Source organism: Crocodylus siamensis, chromosome 11, assembly GCF_052110815.1.
Source record: "Crocodylus siamensis isolate JL-2025a chromosome 11, ASM5211081v1, whole genome shotgun sequence".
Lineage (NCBI taxonomy): Eukaryota > Metazoa > Chordata > Crocodylia > Crocodylidae > Crocodylus > Crocodylus siamensis.
In genome coordinates, this window is record NC_143405.1 from 7,320,650 (window position 1) to 7,341,613 (window position 20,964).

At 39.7% G+C, this 20,964-nt stretch overlaps 1 protein-coding gene across 1 annotated transcript in view; it reads left to right on the forward strand.

The window, feature by feature from the left end:
* Nucleotides 1–42: 42 nt before the first annotated feature.
* Nucleotides 43–20,964, forward strand: part of AK8 (adenylate kinase 8) — an 89,231-nt gene continuing 68,309 nt past the window's right edge. Inside the window, exons 1-5 of the mRNA XM_090022668.1 lie at nucleotides 43–182; nucleotides 3,172–3,256; nucleotides 7,451–7,500; nucleotides 9,645–9,758; nucleotides 16,301–16,369. Coding sequence (XP_089878794.1) covers nucleotides 99–182; nucleotides 3,172–3,256; nucleotides 7,451–7,500; nucleotides 9,645–9,758; nucleotides 16,301–16,369 — 402 coding nt within the window. The 5' untranslated portion in view covers nucleotides 43–98. The remainder of the gene's footprint in view (nucleotides 183–3,171; nucleotides 3,257–7,450; nucleotides 7,501–9,644; nucleotides 9,759–16,300; nucleotides 16,370–20,964) is intronic.

The following is a 20,964-nucleotide window of genomic DNA, read 5'->3' on the forward strand; positions in this document are numbered from 1 at the left end:
GCGCGGTTTGATGAGGTCACAGGCGGGCGGGGCGGCGGTCTCCGCGTCGCGCCCTCATGGCGCGCGCTGCTTAGCGACGAGCGGTTGCTAAGGGCGCCATGGACGCCACCGCCCGGCCGCTGCGGGTGCCCCCGGAGATGGGCCCCTACGCCGAGAAGCACGGGCTCTTCCAGCTGCTGCAGGTGCCGGGCGGGCGGGCGGCGCGGGCCTGGCCTCCCCAGGCCTGTGCCCCACACGCCAGGCAGGCGCCCGCGCCCCAGGGGAGGGGGGCTCCCGGCATGCATCGGGGCGCTGGGCCGGGGGGCTCCCGGCATGCACTGGGGTAGCAGCCTTGGCGTGTGTGTGTGTGTACACACACAGGTGTGCACATCTAGATAACGTGCATGTGTGCAAAGTGTGTGGGGGGTGTGCATGTGTCATGTACATTGCATGTATATATTGTGTGCGTGCGTTTGTGTATCTGTACCACGCATGTGCTGTACTCTGCGTGTATAGAACCACGCACATACACGTGTATCTGTGTCAGGCAGCAGGCAGGGTAGAGTGGCATCTTAGAGACTGACTAAATCACAGGCTATATCACAGAATCGAAGGACCTGAAGGGACCTGCAAGACCATCAAGTCCCTCCCTTGCCCCAGGCAGGAGGTTGTTGAGCTGAAACCAGCTGCTTGTCCAGCACTTGAGGCACGTGAGCTTCTGGGTGTGCTGCTGTGCTCAGGGGTCCTGTGACTGCTCCCAGCATGAGCTCAGGACCCCCAGCCTGGAGGGGCCGACTGCTTTTTTCAGCCCCCCCCGTGACGTTTCCCCAGGGCTCTGCACATAACGGAGCTGCTGACATGCTAAGGCTCTGGCCAAGTGAGCTGCTGCTTACGAAAGCTGATGTATCCCTGCATGAATTAGTTCATAAGGGGCATCCCTGCCTGCCTTTTCCCTGCTTTCAGATTAACACGGCAAACTGCATGCCTATTAACATACAGAGGGATGTAGTCACTGCTCCCAGCCTGTGTAGGACGCGTGTTCCTGGCATGCAGTGCAGTGCCCTGGTGCAAGGTGGGGAGAGCGAGCCCAGTCTCAGCTTACACTTGGAAGCTGCAGTGGGTAGGGACTGGGAAGCATGTGCTGGAGTTCTGGTGACAAGACAACCACAGGGTTTCCTAGACCAGCAGTTCTCAACCATTTTTGTATCGGGACCCGCCTGTGGCTGGTTCTGCCCTGGTGCCCCTCACTCCCAACCCACTGGCCCCCACACCCCAGCCCCCCCCAGTATGTGGGGCAAGAGGCGAGTGTGGGGGGCATAGGGACCTGCAAGCAGCCCCTTGCAGGCTGTAACTGCCAACCTGCAAGGGGAGAGCCCCAGTTTCCCACTTTTTTCCTCCATTAAAGTTCTCGATTATATTTTTCTGCATTTTTAAAGTTTGTTTGCAACCTTTGCATATATTCTTGCAGCCCACTTCTGGGTTGTGACCCACAGGTTGAGAAATTGCTGTGCTAGAGAATCTTTCTAGAGGGATGGTTGTTTCCCAATTGCCAGTTGGCACCTTTGGTACTTCCTTATTATCATCAATGCGGAACACTGTGTGTGTCTGCCAGAAGGCATCTTGTAAGAACTCACAACATTTAATACCAAAAAATAAAGCCACCCTTCTTCTGTATCTCCCGTGGAGCTTGTCTTGTCATCCTACTTATTTTGACCTACTATCATTGTGCTATTACTGTACATAACTTAGCAGGGAGATTGCCCTTGTCTCAAGGAAGCTAGACAAGCTATAGATTGTAAATACACTTATCACCAGAATTTAATTGCATTATGTTATTTTGTGGGGGAAATTATAGAAGGAAGGGAGGGAGGCAACAATTTGATCCTTAAGTTTAATTTAGTTGTTTCACTTCAGCATGGAGAAGTTAGTTGAAAGATATGAGTTCTCAGATTGCGCTGAACATCATTATAGCTTGTTAGAATTACTGTCCATAAACCTGGACAAACCTGACAAAGCATATCTTGCATTTGAAAGTGTGTCTAACTCTATCCCAGCTACATAGTTGGTCCAGTAAAAGATATCACCCTAAGAAATCCTTGCTGCTTGCATAATTTCTGGGCCATCACACCTACAGCATCACTCTTAGACTGCTTTGTCCATAAGTGCACACGCGTCGATATTAACATTTCTCATATCTTCAATTTGTGTGTGGTGAGGTCTTTCCAGATCCCTTCCTAGCTGTGGTAAACACCTACCCTTTTTCTGTTGCCTATGTCCTTTTTTTCTCTCTCTGCCTCTGTTCTTTATTATTCTCTGGCTGGTAACTTTGCAAACACTTTCAAAATCTATTCAGTAGGAATATTGTATAAAGTTTGTTCTTCCAAGGAAAGCTGCAGCTTGCATGTCACAGACATGCTGAGCAAACCAACATGACCTCCCATCGCAGGAAATCCTTACCACACTTGCTAGGAGCACATCTGACTCTCTTCACATCCCAGCCTTGTGAGTAACTAACTCAAAGGCACAAGAAAATGCATCTTAAAAGTATGGCCCCAAACTGCAACATTTGTACATTACTCTGCTTAATCTGAAACATGTGAGTTGTCCCATGGAAATTAATGGGATTACAGTAAATTACCCGGCAGTTAGGAGTTCTTGATGCTTTTCCTGGTTCTAGTAAAGTAATGTTGTTTTAGATAAAGTGGGCCAGGGAAAAACCAAGACATGAGATTTGCTTGGTGATAATTTTTTTAACGGATGAAATATATCGTTGGAAGAGATGTTAGGCAATGAGGTTCAATACAAGTAATTGTTCTAACTGCATCTGCTGTCTACCAGATCTGAGGAAGAACATTTTTGCCCTAGACTGAGGCTGTCTAACATATCTTTCAGAGATAAGTTGGTCCAAGAAAAGATATTTTCCACACACAAAAACCTTTCTTCAGGCCATCATTATGCACCAAAAATTGACTAAAACAAACTCATTCCATTTCTCTTGACAAATCATCTTTAACTGTACTTCAGTTTGCACTTTTCTAAAATAGGCTGAATATGGGCTTAATGATGTAATATTGGTAAATTCACTAAGATAAAAGGCTGCTGTAAAAATTCAGTATAAAAATTCAAAATATCCTTATTGTCATTTTGTGGCTGTGTTAAATTTTCTTCTGAACCCATCCTGTTTATTTTCAGAATATGGTTGAAAAGTTGTTGATCCATAAACCAGATGATCCCATTGAGTTTATGATAACACATTTAAAGCAGGACAATGATGATGGTGAGTGTGTGTGAGAGACTATAGGTAGCTCAAGTGATTCTTTATGAACAATGGATGCAAATCTACACCTCATTTAGCAAATGGTTAAAACTTTTCAGTCTGTCTTCAAACAAGTGAGCAGTTTGGAACAGTGTAGGTGAGATGCTTTTAATTTCTTTTCTAGTGGATAATCTAATAAAAAATGCACTTTCACAGTTATTCCTGTACAGGGTTTCATTTTTATAACAAAGAGTTCTTGTGTATCAATTATTAATGTTTCCTGTGCCCCATCTGATCGTTCCTGTTGTCTTTAAGCTAGCTAATTACCTCTTTTATCAGGTATAAATTTGGTTTCCCATTCTACCTGGGCTGGCAGCTTCTCTAGTTTTTTGATTGGTTAGTTACCCGCTACTGTTAATGAGATCCACAGCTCACTGGTATCTCAGATGAAGGAACAGTGAGCCTGCCTATCTAGATGTATAACAAAACCTGATAAATTGAATAGGAAGGGTGTTTTCCACACCATAAAAGCATGTACACTCAATCAAATTATTTGATTTACAAACTGTTCACCCTTAGGCAGATTATATTTGTATATGCACAACTGAACTATACTTTTTGTTCTGCATGAGCTGTCAAGAGTAGCTGGTGTCATGTTGCTTTGATGTGCCTTTAAAACCATAGTAAACCATTATGAAAGTTGTACCGCAGCATCAATGAAATCATTATCACTAGAGATGCTGAGAGCTCTTGGTACATAGTTGGGGTGATCAGATGGATGTCAATTGAAATGCTGCTAAACAGCAAAAATCAAACTGCAAATTGTGTCCAGCCTTTCCTGATGTGGGCAGCATGAGCAATCTGATCTGTTTTACAGACACTGAAAGCACACATAAGAGACATTTCATGTAGTTTTATAGGAAGCTGATAAAACCCATCACATTGAGCTAAGACTTGTCCTTTAGCCCCACAATATTATTTGAATGGAATCAGGCAGGCTGCCATTTCATAATCTCGGTACAACGAAGTTAGAGATACAGGTGAAGTAGCTGTTTGCAAAAATGAAATCTTGCTATCTGTTTTTGGTTGAAAGAAGCAGGTGTATAAGGAACTTCAAATAATATAAAATCTATCTGTTGTTTTAAAGGTAAAGTATATGGAAAATGCTGTAACAGCGATGTTCTGCAGTTGAGTTGATTTAACTTTTTGATCACGGTGGAAGGTGCCGACTATTTAGGAAAAATAAAACTCTTATTAGAGCCATCAAGAGAGCAATGAATTTTCATGATCTTGCCTTGCTAGACATTTTTAGCCCCAGAGAAAATTTAAAATGGAGATGCTGGGGGTGGGGAGACATAACATCTATCCCAGGTATGAAGTTAGAGCTGATTATTAATTTAAAAGTTTTTCTGAAGTACTCTTAAACATATAAACAAACCTGATAATAATTGTAGCATTCAACAGTTCTGATGAAGCTTTTAGGTCAAATATTAGGCAACTGGGTATTTGTACAGAAGGCTATGCAGTACTGTTGTTTCATGTGATCATTTGAAAAAGCAAAAAAAAAAAAAAAAAGTGAAAGCGAAGTTATTTCTCCAGTATCAGCGTATTACTTTGTATGTGTTATCCTAGCTTGTGTTAATAAAAGGCTTCTAGGATCTATATAAGACTTATTTTGTAAGTTCCTCCTTTACAGTCATACCCATGATAAAATGTAACAGACTTTTGAAAAAAAAAAAAAAAAAGGTTCATCTTGCACCATTTGCTTTTCCTGTTGGACAGAAGATTTACCTTAAAAATGTTGTCATATTTAATATTAATCACAGAATCACATGGGCTCCAAGAAAAAGAACCCCAGTGAGTCCAGCTCATCCTTTCACATTATGACAGAATTAAGTTCATTATCACTAAAACCATCCCTGAATGTTAAATCTTAAAATGGCTTGGAAAAAGCAAACCTTGTAACGTCTCGTGAAGAATGAACATTGAATGAAATCCAGTTTTCAAACAAAGAAAAAGGGGGGTTGCAGTTTTCCCTGTATTCATTTAGGTACCAGTGCGGACCTCAACCACTTAATACTAAGTGTATGCTGATTTGAGGGGTTAAACATTACATACAGTGATGTCCTAGCTGTGCCCTTGTGTCATATGTTTAGGGAGAATGCCTTAGAAGATTCTTACAAGTGTGCAAATGAGTAAATCAGTGAATTGCGTTGCCCCATCTGCTGCCAGCCTCTAAGCAGAGAGAAAACCAGATTTAGTACAAAGTGAGCATTTACAGTAGCCCTGGGCAATATTAAAGCATGATATGGTGTATATAATGGTATGTTTCGTTTTTTATCAAACGTTTGTCCAAGAAAGCTGTGTATTAAAGCTTCAATACCTAAGGGTTTTCTTGTGAATTTTAAATCATGCTCCTAGTTAAACCTCAAAAGGATCTGTGGATGGAAAGGTTTTTTGATTTTCTTTGAAGTGGTTTGAAGAAGTTGATTAGTGTTGGCACCCGAGCACTCTTTTATGACGCTGTTTATAAATAATTCCTAAGTACCGGGCTGGAGTTTCAAGGTGTTAGATTTTAAGAAACCAGGATTTAATCACATTACATTTGAAAGAAATTAGGTGATAAAAACAGCTGATGTATCCTTTTAAAGTATTTTTCTATATTGTGTACTAGTTCTGTTGCACTTGCAAGAACCAATAAGGAGGGAGTTTTCCTTAAACCTTCTAAGTCAAATAACTTTGTAAAGATGAATTTGTAATTTGGGTTCCATGCATGTTTAAAAATTGCACCTGCCCAACCACTGCTGAGTGCTTGCAAAGCCTCATAAAAATACATTTCACATCCTTTCCTATCTGCTGACATCAGAGGATTGATTCCTTCTGGTGCTGAATAGCTGGAGAGGTTTTTTGGCTGGACAGAGCCTCCGCTCATTTCCTATGACCCATGCTACCCTTACTAAATACCTAGCAATCCCTGCTGTTTTAAGGCTTGCGGGGTGGGTTGTGTGCATGTGAGAAGAAGTGAAATATCTCAAGATATTAACCTAACATGACAATTCAAGGCATCGCTGTCCAAATGATGTTCCAGCCAAATAGCCCCAATTTTTTTTTCCAGGAGTTCGTTTCCCCCTTTCCCCTTGTTCTGTCACACCACTAATTGTTCCCCATGCCCTAGAGTGATTCCACTCCTTGCAATGTCTGTATAAATTAAATTGCTTATTCCTTGGAACAGGGACCTTATCCAGTGTTTTACTCTTAAATTCACTTTGCACAGCTATGGCAGAATGTACAGAAGAGTTAAGTCAATACTAAGAAATGTACACAGTGGAGAGAGAACAAGGTTTGTGTGCCAAAGGAAAAGAGGTTGCTGATTTGGCAAGCAGAGCTCCCCACCCCTCCCCTGCTGTTGCCTCCTCTTCTTGTATTGATAAACACAAGAAGGGACAAAGGGAGGAAGCCTGGATGTAAATGCTGACTAAAGGAAGGACGGACAGCAAACTGTAACGCAGAGAAAAAATATGGAGTAACTTGTTTTCTCCTGTGACTGCAAAAAGTTTTACATTGTGCCCCAGAGGCAATCTCAGAAGTGTTCCGAATAGCTTTTCTTTCTAGATCTACCCAGGAGATAGCTATGCTCAATAGGAAAGAGAGCCCTGATTTTGCAGTGTCTGAACCTCACCGACTCATGACCCAGTCTAGCTAAACAAAGGCGTGAGTTGCAATTATATTACTCTTGTTTGTGAAAAACCTCTTTTTTAAGAGCAAACAGGAACTGTGTTTTTATTGCAGAGCTGTGTAAAAGAAGCAATATAAGAAAAGTCGCTTTTAATTTGTAACTGGACTGCACATACAAAATGAAATAAATCTCTTTTTGAACTGCTCGTTGCATCTGATCTAAACCATTTAACATATTGGGAATAAACAGATACGTTAGAAAAATACTTATTCAGTGCTTCTGCCGTGCCTCGGTGTCCAATAAACTGTTGAGGTGCTTAAAGTTAGGCATGTGCTTAAATACCTGATTATGGAAATTGAAAATAAGACATGATCTGACTAGTGTGGATTCCCCATTACTCCCTACCAGGCAGACTCCTTGCTGCCGTAACTGTATTGCACTGCAATTATGTGTATTATGTGTGTATATAATATATATGGAAACCAAGGAGGCTGTTTTGTCTTTCTGTGCTTTAACATTTTCTCATCTTTATTCTATAGTTCCAAGAATTTGCATAGTTGGTCCACCTGCTTCTGGAAAAACCACAATTGTAAGTATATTACTGTCAGTGTTAAAATATTACATTGCCAGATGTTTGCCAATAAAAACTTACTCTGGCATAGCTGTGGAAGATTTTTGACAGTGGTAAAATAGCAATACTTGTTATTTCTGTCTTATAGGGACTGTTATGTTTGTTGAGTTTAAGAGATTGTGATCTGGAACTGTTTTTTAATGTTCAGGTGTCTGTCTTGAGCTGCTTTGGGCTACGTTTGCAGTGGCACTTGTTTTTCCCAGTGAAATTACTTGTGGTTGTGAGGGCTCAACAGCTGTGAAAATCTTACTCCGCAGATGTAACTTTTCAGAAATGCCAACATGACTCAAGAGCACAAGTGCCACTGAAAGTCAAAGTCCCTAAGTTCCCTAAATGCTTCAGAAAATCCCAGCCTTGGTATTCAAAGTTTGCATTCAGAGAAAGAGGCGACTTTTGAAAATGTGATCCTTAGTCTGCTATTCCTTTTTGGGCCATACAGTGTTTGAAATGAGTTAAGGTTACACACGTTTTTTACCAGAGTGAAATGTTATATTTTATAGACTGTAGCCATAACTCACTTGGCTGAAGGACTTTGAAAAATTAAGTGGATTGAGACAGTTGAAATCTCATTTCCATGGTAAAAGGGAAATAAATATTTCCATTATATGGCATGGAACCAATGTATTACCTTGGCAAGATTTTAATAGTTTAGGAGATTCCCAGACCAAAAAAAGCTTTGTTAAAATGGTGTTTGAGTCTTTTTACTAACGATGTATAATTTAAAGTGAAGGAACAAACAAACAAGAAAACAACATTGGCATTTGAACCTTGAAAAGCCAGGAAATGCTAAATGAAAATTTGAAGCAAAAAAGTATGTAAATACAGAAATACTATGCATCATTCCATTCTGAGCTATCCAATATATGTTCAGTATATTCTATATAGATCTGATATATCTTATGTGAAAGGTATACTTGTTTTACAGATACAGAAGTATGTTACAGTTAGCTGCACTATTAAATCTGTATGTCTTTGTGGTTTGGTCATAAATCCTGTGATCCGGGGACATCTTGAGTCCTGTACAATGAATGGGAAATGTGTATGTTCCTTATCTCTAAGGCTCTGTCTTACAGGCAGTTCATCTATAAGCCTGAAGAAGCCTAAAAACCCAAGATGTCTTTTGCAAAATTTCCTCCCATGACCAATATATCCTAGCACAGGAGTGGACAAGATGCAGCCCACGGGCCAGATGCATCCTGCCAGGCCAAGCTATCCGGCCTGTGGGGCCTAAAAAATTTAGAAAATTAATATTTATTTGTCCCTGGCTGCCTGTCATGCAGCCCTCAATGGCTTGCCAAAACTCAGTAAGTGGCCCTCCGCCCAAAATAATTGTCCACCCCTGTCCTAGCATATGTAGCAGATTTGCAAGTGTATACAGGAAACTGTATTGAGGAAGTGGGAAGGAAATTCTGCAAATCTTTACAATCTAAATTAAACCCCATGGAAATCAGTGGAAAAATCTCTCTGCTTTCCCTGTATGTTTGGATAGGTCCTTTTTGTGTATGTGATGTGTAAAGGAAGCTTTGGGTGTGGGTATCGCCATCTTGTCCATCTGTGACCACAGTGTGAGTGGCTACTTCATAAGTTATGCTGAGTATGGTCCATATGTAATGGGAAAATGTGACTCATTTTTCGATGTGCGTCTATGGTATTTATAAGACGCCTCTTGGATTATTTTCTAAGCAACAAAAGGTGAATGCAGAATGTCATACCCCTGTGTCATGAATTTGGATATTGGGATGGGGTATGAATTTGGACAGAGATACAGAGTTAAAATTATTTTTGTATATCTTACCTGCAGATTTGTAATTAACTTCCTTTTTTAAGTTATACCACGAATTAACATTTCCTGGCTTTTCAGCGGGTGTGATTTTGAAAACTTCAGCGCTATTTTGTTTCCCCCTAAATTTAATCTTTAATAGTTATAGATTTGCGTTAACAAAGCATCTGAATATTTATTTAAGCTTACAAATGTGGATTGTTTGTTTAATTGGAGGCCAGGAAATACTGACTTTTTAGCTTTTGGTGGGCTTCTAAAAACATGTTTTATTTTCTTGGCAAAAAATTTAGAACTATCTATTTTTTTCCTGTTCTTCCCTCAGGCAATGTGGCTTTGTAAACAATTGGATGCCATACGCGTCTCTCCAGAGACTTTGCTATTGGAGGAATTATTAGAGCTGACAAAGGAAGCAAGAGCATATAAAGAAAGAGAACAGGTGTGTAGAGGAAGGTAACGGCACCCATTCTGCATGTTCTAGTTATGGAAGAGAAGCTGTCTGACGCTAGCCTGCTTTCTATTGGCATGCAGTTTGGTCAGATTGAAGTATCTCACTTCCTGTCAACAGCTGCTTGGATGCTGGCTTTTGAATTGGTGGGTGAGGGTATTTCCCAAAAGAGAGGCTAATCGTTTTCTCATAAATGATGATTTGAACAAAGATAAAAATATGGTGCGGCACAGGCAGGCAAAAATGGTGCATGAGAAACAGAAATGACGAGCTTGTAAATCTTCATATTAGATTCTTGTTGGACACTGGAGTTAAGATGGTTCTGGGTATGCACAGCACTGTTGAAAGAGTAATTTTTCATTTCAAAAGAAAAGTCTGTCCTTCTTTATGGAAGTCATCAAGCATGCTAAGGTGAGCATTATCTCTAGGGTCTATTTCAGTACAGAGTGGTACCAAATGATGGGTTTGTGGAGAAGACTTTTTTGATGTGACAGAGCTAGTTAGCACTGTAGCACGATGCAAATAATGTACCGGGTGCGTTCACTCCAAATAGCGTGACAGGCCAGCCATTTGCTTACTGCAAACCCTGCAGCAGGCTGGAGAGGACTTTTCCTTCCAAGGCTGGCCAAATTGAAATGCTTTATCCAATTTTCAGAAGAGCATTTGGTTCCTCTTTGTGCAAAGCCATTAATCCTCCCTGCCCTCAGTACAACCCGGTAGCCTTGACCAGCTATTTCCTCTTCCCTAATAGAAGCTCTTTTGAACCGAGTTGTTCAATGAGCAGACTTGCCAGTTACCTTAGGGAATGCTATCGACTTACAGAAAGTTGTTTGCCTTGTTGGTCAGTGGTGTAAAGCCTACAGTGTTGACAGCTAATGAAAAATAGAAGAGAATGAAATGTAGAAAGTCTGTCTAAAATAAATTGGAATATTTCCTGTTCTTTTCAGTGCTCCTTGCCCTCCCCACCTACAAAAAAAAAGTAGAACCCCACTGTTTATTACATAGAGTCAAAGAGCGAAGCCTAGAGATGCCTTAAGTAGCATCTAAGGACGTGGAAATGAAGAGGCCGTTAAATCATTGAGGTTACTGTCAAAATATCTGCTTTTAGCTGGGGTGGGATATGGTGTACAAATGGCTGTTATATTGGGAAAAGGAACTTTACTTTTTTACTGGAATTATTAAAGATTATTTTACTAGATTCATAAAACTCAATGTAGAGGGGGGATTTAAAACAAAAAGTCCTTTTGGTTTAATTACTCTAATTATTAACACATTTCAGACTATACAGAAGTATTTCAAAGGTGTCCTTTTGGGCTTACTTGATTCAAAAACATGGATGGCGTAGAAGATGAAAGCCAAAAATATCAGGGTTAATCAGGTAGTAAGGAGTGCCTGAAGAGCTGAAATTCCTACTGTATTTTAGCTTTATGCTGTCTATGCCTTCCTTTGTAGGATATTCACTGCTAGAAACAGGGTCTGAATAATCCCTTTCTCCAATTCTTTTGTGCTGTTTTCACTTTTCATATATGACCCTTAAGACTAAGGATGAAATCCTAGCTCCAGTGACACTGGTGACAGCTCTGCCTCTGACTTAAAAATGGCCAAGATTTCACATTCGAAGAGCATTTTTTTCCCTCTTGGTTACTGCCTCTGTCCACTGGCTCCAACACACCTTTGGCATAAGTAGCTGCAATTCCACTAATGCCAATGGTGAGTTTGAGCCCTTACTAGCATTATAACTAATAGGAATTGGCTGTCTATGCAGAGAATAGAGAACAAAACCAACTGTTAACACAATACTGGTTTGGTAAGTGAAAAACCTGACGACGTGAAATAAGCACATGTTCTGAAAATCTGCCTCAAAGACCATCTGCTGCAATTTACTTTATTTAGGTGGTATTTCATGTATTTGAGGTAATCGGGGCTAAATTAACTGCAAAGCCTGAAGTTCAGACATTTGCTATCTAAGTACAATATTACACGGTTACTAGAACCGAGGATACACTGTGAACAAATTTCCACAAATATGATTTCACACTTTTATTGACTTCACTCTGACCATACTCTTTTGTGTTCGCTTCCTGTGAGTGCTCAGGCATTTGAATTTTACTGGCACAGGAGATCATGGAAGGGGATTTCAAACACCTGATTATTTTCAGAAACTGAATTTTTAAATTTGGACATGTGAGCGAGCACCCACTAATGCACATCTGGCCATGAACTAATGAGCACAGCGCAAATAGTGAATTTTAAATATTGAATACTCACAGCAAAGTGTGATCAATCCATGCTTAAAAATATGCCAAAAAGAAGTGAAATATTTTTGAGTATTGAATAAATTTGAGAAAATCATGAGCTGCTAATAAATATTCCATGAACAGAAAAAGAGGCTACATTTTTAGATAAATCATGGCAAATTATTCCCTCATCTCTAGTTATTATGATGTTAATAGAAAGCACCTTCAAGATTTTCCTATAGTGAGGTCTAATGATTAGCTGTTTAAAGTTTCACTTCATCTGTTAACTAGATGGAATAAGAAGTTGAAGCAGCCATGGTGACTCTGGGCTTGCATGTAATGTGTGCTTTTAAGACTATTACTGAACTTCAGTTCAGGTATTTGTGTGCTGTGCAGTTACCTAGAGCTGTAGAGTTGCAAGTCAGCACTGATGTACTATGCTTTAAAAGAAAAAATATGGAGACCAATTAAAAGGAGGCAGCTATATGTATGCAGGATCTGTGGTCTAATCTATACCAGGAGAAAGCCCTGTAAAAAACAATCAGAAAATATATACTCTTTGTGTGTACTTAAACAGGTCTCCTCCTTTTTGTGTGTATTTGTGTGAAAGGGATAGACTGAAACTCTGAATTTTTAAAAAATGTTGATCATATTTCTTCAAACTGTAACGCTCTTTCTTCAATGACAAAAATTATAAAGCAAGTCAATTTTAGCATTTCTAATGACAGCCATTTTCAAAATAATCAAGCGCAAGTCATGTTCCTCTCCTGACAACCAAGCATATTTTGTAACAATTTTACTTGGGCATTTCCAAAAAACCTGCCTTGATTAGAACTAGAACAGGTAATGCAGTCTGTTGTCCCCGGAGTACTGCACAATACTGAAAACTAATCCCGAATGAGTGCAACATCTCTCATCAATATGATCGAATTGTTAGTAGAACTGACCAGAAAGTGCACGCATAAAAACAAGTTGTTTTAAAAACAGAACAATGCCCTGGTTCTCAGAAAGTTTAATGTTTCAGACTGGTTTGTTTTTTTTTCATGAACTCATTGGACTGTAGATAGGGCCCTGAGTGCCTTTGTTAGGTAGGAATACAATTTTCTTGCTATGAAGCATGCAGGGCCATAAGATCTGAAATCACAGATCAGAAGGAGGTGTAACGGCATAATAGGCTTGGCTTCTGTGTGTGGTTTTGCGTGCACATATAGGATAATAGCAGCATTATTAACTCCTGCTACTATTTTCCCAAATGGGACAAGGAATTGCTCTAAATAGCGTACTATATGATGTTGTCAATCAGATGTAGCCATTTTTAGTTTGGCAGTCTGACCTACTGAAGATATCCCATTCAGATAATATGCAGTGGCGACCTCATAAACCATCACTCAGTGGGAACAAAAAAGACGGAGAAACAAAACTGGGATTGAGGCACAGGCTTCAGAAAGACCTGGTTTGAGCGCAAATGCACTGCAACAACCAGACATGTGTCCTTGATTATTTCCTTGCAGCAGAGTCTGGTCAAAAGGGAGGACTATGATTACCACTGTACTGAAAGAAGTTAGTATAATTTTGGTTTAAATTGGTTTGGCAAGGCTTAGCAGAGTGGACCCCCTGGCAGTTGCTAGCCTCTCTTGACATGACACATCAAAGTAGTAAGCAAGGCACTAGCTGTTTCTGATAGCAGCGTGATGCACCTTTGGAAGGTGACAGACTCAAAGCCACAGACCCAGGCTCCAGCAGGGAGAGGCTGCGGGAAGCTTTGACGCACCACCCTATGGGACCTGCCGACTTTCAAGAAACACTGCAATTTCTTTCCCTTTTTCTCTTTTACTTGCTTGAATGCTGCCTCATGAATGGCTGATATTAGGAAAAGGATTGAGAATTGGAGACATTAGAAACAATGAAGACTTAATTGGGTCATCTTGTTCATCCCAAAGCAGGTGCAGGATTGTTCTCTGCAGTATCTTCTAGTGTCCTTTAAAGTGATTTGTATAAGCAGGCTTCCATTACTCCCTGGGGAAAGTGTTCATCTTATAATAAAGGTTGTTGTCAGGAAATCTTTCCCAATATTCAGCCAATTTGTCTGTTGCTTCCTGCTGTCCAGTGACTTCTACTTATACCCAGCATCCTGCACTGTTAAATAACCAGAGATTTATACCCTTCAGACTGTTTGGTCTGAGCATGGAATGGGGAACTCATAGAGGATGCAGCTGTTTGGATCGAATCCATTCAAACACACATCATCCAGCAGTTCCTTAAGTTAGGTGGAGGATAACTTCATGACTCAGAAACTGAAGTCTCCAACTGGAAAAATCTTCTTTGAATTACTTCTAGCCAGTAATGAGGAACAGTATGAGATTGTGAAAATGATTAGGTGAGCTTGATACCACAAATGCGAGCATACTGAGCATACCTAAATTTAGCAGAGTAATACTTTCACTGCCTAAAGCAATAGCAGTGTTCAAAATTCAGGAATGTACATTTTGGAAAACTAGGAAAATAAAGTCCCTATCCTTCCCTGAACTCTGTATAGACATAGGAATCTGCCTCTGCAGGATTAATTGCAGGATGAGGTTCCTTAGTGGGTAGGGGATAATGGGAGGAGATGTTAACATCCACCAGTCTGGATATCTTGGATAAGGCTAATATTATTTTTTCCAAAGAAAATGAAGTGTGCCGTATCTTCATGAGGATGCTCAGGCCATGACCAAAATATACCCATGTATAATTTACATTGGTTTTGCATACCAGGAATGGACAGGTGAGCAGCTTCCAGGGTTAGCTCGCTTCCTTGGTAACTGTTATTGGCCCTTGATGTTAGGCATCCTGTTTTTCTTGTAACTGCTCACTTTAGGAGGTAAGGACCTGTTTGTCCTTGTTCCTGAGATTTGTAAAATAGAAGTAAGGAGACACAAAGTCCTAACAACTTCACTCAAAGTCACTCCAACATTGATGCAACTGGTGCTGGTTTATGATGTTAGAGTCATTAGCTAAGTAATTTACCAAAGCAATATTTGTGTGTTTTGAAAAGTCATGGAGAATTGGGAAGTACCCACTTGCAGGAGAAAAGCCAATATAATAATAGCCTTTGAAAAAGGAAAGAAAGGTGTTCCTCATGGTAAAATAATGGAACAAATGTTCTGAAAAAAATCATTCATCATCTAGAGCGATACTATCCTTTTTGACGTCAGGTGTGGAAGATGCTTTCTTACAAAGTATTGCCAAAAAATAGTTATGGACAAAGTCAGATTTAGAAGGGAGCAGCAGAAAGAAATAGGAGTCCAGAGAATTTGAGATGTGAGGAGAGATGTTTGGTTGTTCAGTTAATTGAATAGTTGCTGAAGTTACCTATGTAAGTGAGTAATTGCAAGGATTGTTCATTTTTTCCATTTTTTTGGAGGATCAGGAGCTTGTTTGGTTGGTTGCTTTTTTTCTTCAATAGTCTGGTTCGTCATCAGTTTTCACTCCATAAAAATGTTAGGTGCAATATTTTTTTAGCAAATAATTAACTTCGTACCTTCTGTAATATATCACCCAGACCTCTTGGTTCAGTTTTTGTTGTTGAAGTATCCTTCATATCTTCCTTATTGTCCACACCTGTTTTCTCTTGTTTATCAAATAGCAGCTCAAGCCCTTAACCACTGTAACATCACAGTAATTTTTCTCTCATTTATTAAATAATCTACTTCTGATCTCATTTTGTATAAGTAAATGTCACTCTTGCTTCTGTTAGTTTTAAAACAAAGCTACTTTTGAAAAAAAATACAAAAATCTGGTTTAAGATCCCAAGCAATTAGCAGATCCTATATGTAACGTTTTATAAAAATAGGTGCTAAAACTTAATATTAGAAAATAAGGTTCTTCATGTTTCCCATTCCTGGGCTCAAGATTCTGCTTCTCTTGTGCTAGAGCTGATAATGCCTCATGCCCTGATACCATAAAGCAGGATATCAGATGGATCAAGGTCAAATGAACTTCCCAAGGGTGTCATGTTCTCATGGGAGGTTTGGAGTCTAACACACAGGAAGAGTGCAGATTTTGGCACTGGTTGCGTGGTTTAGATCAAGTATGGAAATGTGGAGAACTTAGGCCTTAATAAGTAAAGAGTCTTGTAGTTTACCTTTAAAATTGATTTTTTTTTTTTGTGCTTTGTAACACTTCCTATATATGTTGTTGATGATTTTGGGACTCGCTTGGCTTGACTTATCATGCCTGCATGATAAAACTCCTTTTGAAATCTGCTGTGAATATTCAGCCTTTTCTTTTCTTTTCTTTTTTTTGGTCTTTGTTTAGGAAATTCCCAACGCTCTGTGGACCAATCTGATCCAGGAACGTCTGTCAAATGTGGACTGCATCAAACGAGTAAGAATTGCTCCTCAGAGGGCCAGTGGATAAGCATTTACACAACTCGCACACAGTAGTTAGCATTCTGAGTCCTGAGCAGAGGAGGGAATGGGGGCAAATCAGTGGGGGCTTAGGAGCGGATTGCTTTCTTGAACATCAGCGGAGGGAGTTTGGAGCTTTATTAACAGGATAAAGGGGAGGATGAGAGTATGCATATGCTAATCTTATAGCACTGAGATGATCAAAGGCTGAACAAGCATAGCTTTGTTGTTTGCCTGGGGCAACTGGCAGAGTTCTAGTGGACAAAACAGATAAACAGAAAAATATAAAAATCAATATATTGACTTAGGTTTTCAACTCTTAGTGGGGGGAGGAGGGGGGGAAGAGCCCTAATATTTATAATTCCATTTCAGTCTTTTCTCACTGTCTTTTTTCCCTCTGTAACAGGAAATACTGTATTGGAATATATTCCCTTCTAGGTAGTAATTAATATAGCCCTTGTTGCCTTACAGAAAGGGATTTTGAGATACTCACCAATGCAAGGTATTCTTTTCTGTGTACTTTGCACAAATTTAGTAAGGCATTTCAAAATAGAATCAAAAAAGGATTCCTTGAGTGGGTTAACATCGGTCAGACTGAATGGCTTGAATATGGACTATAGAATAGTCAACCCCCCGTTACGTATTTCCTTTAAACCTGAGGAAGATGTTATGGTTTATTGAGTCAATAGTCAGTCCATTATGAAAGATTATTGTAAGAGCCACTACAGTCGATAGGGTATGAAGACTCTTCTTAAGAGAGTCTTTATATGCAGACTACATGCAGACTATACTGTATGTGGTGAACTCCAAACCAACTACCTGGTCCAACACAGACATTTAAGTTTATGGAGGACTAAAAAATTCCTCAGTCTGCAGTATGTCACATAATACCTCTTCTCAGACCAGTCACATACATAGTTTACCCTCCTGCAGGGTGCTATAATTAATAACTCATGATTTCACAGAGATGTTGTGAGGCTCACAGTTTATAAGACGCTGTCCCGTTTTGACATCGGCGCCTGAGTTCTTTATTAAATAAAGCTGGGCCAGTAGCTAATAATGTCACACTGAAATACTGAAAAATTGTCTTGTAAAATTGTCTTAGTAGCAGGAATGGCAAAAACTACAGATGCCAGAAATGTCATGTCGCATACTCCTCTTCATGTCTCCTTAATTTTGGTATATTCTGCAGTGATTTGTAAGTTTTATCTTCCATTTTAAGAAGACTGTTTGACGCCCTGTTTTATTCTACATTGCTGCCACAATTAGGCTTCCCAGGTCTCGAGTATGACTATTTGTCTTAGTTTCTTGTACATGTGGAAAACCAGTCCACTTAAAAATACAGTTGGGTCACTACCTCATGTTAGCACAGTATTTAAACACAGTTATTTATGTAGTGCACATAGTATCAACTCCTCTGTTTGTTTCTTTTGCAAAGATAAAGCCATGACAAAATAAATGGGTCATGGCTGTTTTTTTGCACAAAATATGGTACTTCACAGACCCCTGCTAAACTGTGAACTGGCCCCTTCCCTTCACTGCCATGAGGTATGAATTTAAACCCTATCTGGAACTATTTATTTGCTAATAGAGAAAAACTCTTCAAAAAACGACAGAAATCAAAGAGATAAAATGCAAACCCTAACATTAAGGCGCTGTCAAAGATAATTGTTTGCAAGTCACAAAAGCCCCCACTGTTATCCCTTATTTTATAGGGTAGAATTTTACTTCTCAAGTAGGTTCTTGCCTATGACAGTTCATGCCTTTCTGAACCAGTTAAGGTGCCACCTTGCCCTACCGTCTGTCTAACTTCATACCAGCATGGCTTAGTACCCCTCACTTCAAGTAGTTTGATTCAAGAGAGAAGGCTTTGTCCAAGTAAAGAAACATACATATCAAATGAAGTGTTTTACCAGCTCCTCAATAAATATTTAGCCAAACCTGCTTTTCAAGGAGATGGGAGTTATCCCAAAAAAAAAAAGTCTTATGAGCATTCCTGAAGATGATTTACAAAGTACCTAGTCTAAAAATCCCAAAACAAATATAGAACTAACCATTTTCCCATGGAAAAATCATAGGTAAAGACTTGTTTCATCATTGTATTAATTCTTGATTTACACCTGTGTAGCTTCCTTGATATTAATGGGCTTATATGTGCATAAAACTGGAGTAACCTAGTGCTGAACGGGCCTCAAATGTCTAAATATCAAGAGCTTGTCTACATGTGGATCTTACCAAGGAGTATGCTAGGGTGAACAGGCCCCAAGTCCTAACAAACTGAATAGTATAATTAATTAAAGTTTGTTAAAGCCTACCTGTTATTTCCCTTAACTGAGAAAATGATGGAAAATCTTTTCAGTACATTATATACCACAATCTTCCATGCCACTCATTCCCTCTCTCCTCCTCTTTTTTTTAATGGACCATTTTCTTTGCATTTTAGGAGGTTGTGGTATGCACTTCACCTCTCAGCCACTGGGAGGTTGGAACAATTTTGTTGAATTGTTAAAAAGAAAGAAGTAAAGACGTTGGAAGAAAACCTAAGTATCTAGAAAGCGGTTGTCAGTTTTTCTGTACAAAATACTCTGTGCCTTAATCCATAATTTATCTGTTAATTTTGAATTTGCAAAGTAGAATTAAACTTTTCCATTGCAAATCACTTGCTTGAATTATTTGGGTCTGCTTAGTTTCTCTTGGAGCTCTTTTAATCTGAGTTTTTTTTAATTTAATTTTATTTTAACTGGTGATAGATATTTATTCCTCCGGGGCAAATGTCTGGTAGTATTTACTGTATTTGCATAAACGCGCTAAATTCACTCTAGAATTAAACTTCTCAGTGTAGCTGTGGGATGTGTTTAGAAACACAAAAAATACACTACACAATCTTGCACATTTATGTGCTATTTTGAAATAAATAGCTTAACTGCTGAATTCTACTGTGAAACCAGTATTATTGTTTCTGGATGTAATAGAAACTGAGCAGAACGTGCGAATTGGAAACAACTGAAATGTTATTTCTGGCTAGTGTCCTGACTGAGTCTGTCAAATATATAGGGCAGTTCTGTGGCAAGAAATAAATCAGTTTAATACCTGATTTACCTTATTGTCCTCATGGTAGGCGATTAATTTTTAACATTTCTCTAGTTAAATAAAATCAGCATACCTGCCATCTCACTTCTGACTTCCAAGGGTAAGTTTGATTTGAGTAAGTTCACTGACTCTAGGAACTGTGTGCAGGTGACTGTTACAAAGTTTTGGTTGTCTGTTAATGGTCCCCTAATCAACAGACAGTGATTCTTAGCCATTAAATGTCCTCACTGTGTGTGTGCTTACTTTCTTTGTAGAAGGTGGGGTTTGTGCATTTTTATTTTTCTAAGTGAAAGCTAGTACAATTAATATTGGGAACTGTAGATTTCTGGATTTGTTATATAGATTTATGCTATCTAGCTCATAACATGAGTCAGTATTTTATACTGAAAATATTAATAGGTTGTAGGAGCAGTATGCTGGACCACAGTACCACCAGCTGTTTGTTTTATTTCTCCTTGTGGTGTCATTGAGCTGGCATTAATTGTACAGCTTTCATCCCACTGACAGTAGGAATACAGAATTTTTTGTTCCATTGTTTTGACACTCACAGGTTTATAGATGTCATAGGCGTCCTCTAAGGAGTACAGTTTTATTGATCAACAGCTCTGCTGAGACTGTGTGTTGTGTGTTCCTCTAATACAAATGCAGTTAGGACTGCAAGGGATCAGACGGGTAGGTCTTACAGCACACACAGAAAACTTATTGCAAGCATTATGTTAGAACCAGGGACTTGTGAAGCAGATATGAGGACTTTTCATCTTACAGAGTTAGTACATGACGGCTATAGCCCCACTGACTGTTGTCTAATTCTTGGTGCTGCTGGGCTGTAATGTTGTAGAATGAATTTATCGAACTGGAGAAGCCTGGCGAAGAGTTTGCTGGATGGTGTGTTTGCAACCTTAGGGATAGCTGAGAGAGAGGCAGTTGAGCAACCTTGTGTGCCAGTCGCAGAGTATGGGGGAAAACTAAGCCTAAATTATCACCTAATTAATTTGAGTAGTGGGACTCTTCCAGCTGTTGGGACCTAAGGAACTCAGGAGGGTCCAGGGCACATTGACTAAAAGCTGGGGCGCAGGTGTAGGAAAAAATAACCAAACCACCGTAACAAACTCTTGTGGTGACCAAAGGACCTTAGTGTTGGCTTAGGGAGGGTGAGCTTTTGAAATCAGCAGGCTAAATCCTGCTTCCGTGCAACCTTACGCAAGCTGATGGCATTAAACAAGTTAACTCAGGGGAGGATTCAGCCCATGCACCTTAATTTGTTGCTTTCCAAGCAAAGCGTAGCTTCGTTATTGAATAAGAAACTACAAAAATGCTTTTGATCTGGGAAAAGTGTTTCCTTTCTAATGGCGAGGTTGGTGGAATGTGACCTACTCCAACCTCCGATATTCTTACTGTTGACAGTCTCCAGCGGTTGGGTCAGGCAGCTCTCGATACTGCAATTGTTGCAGCACTTCAGCCGTGTGCATTTTGCCCCTATTC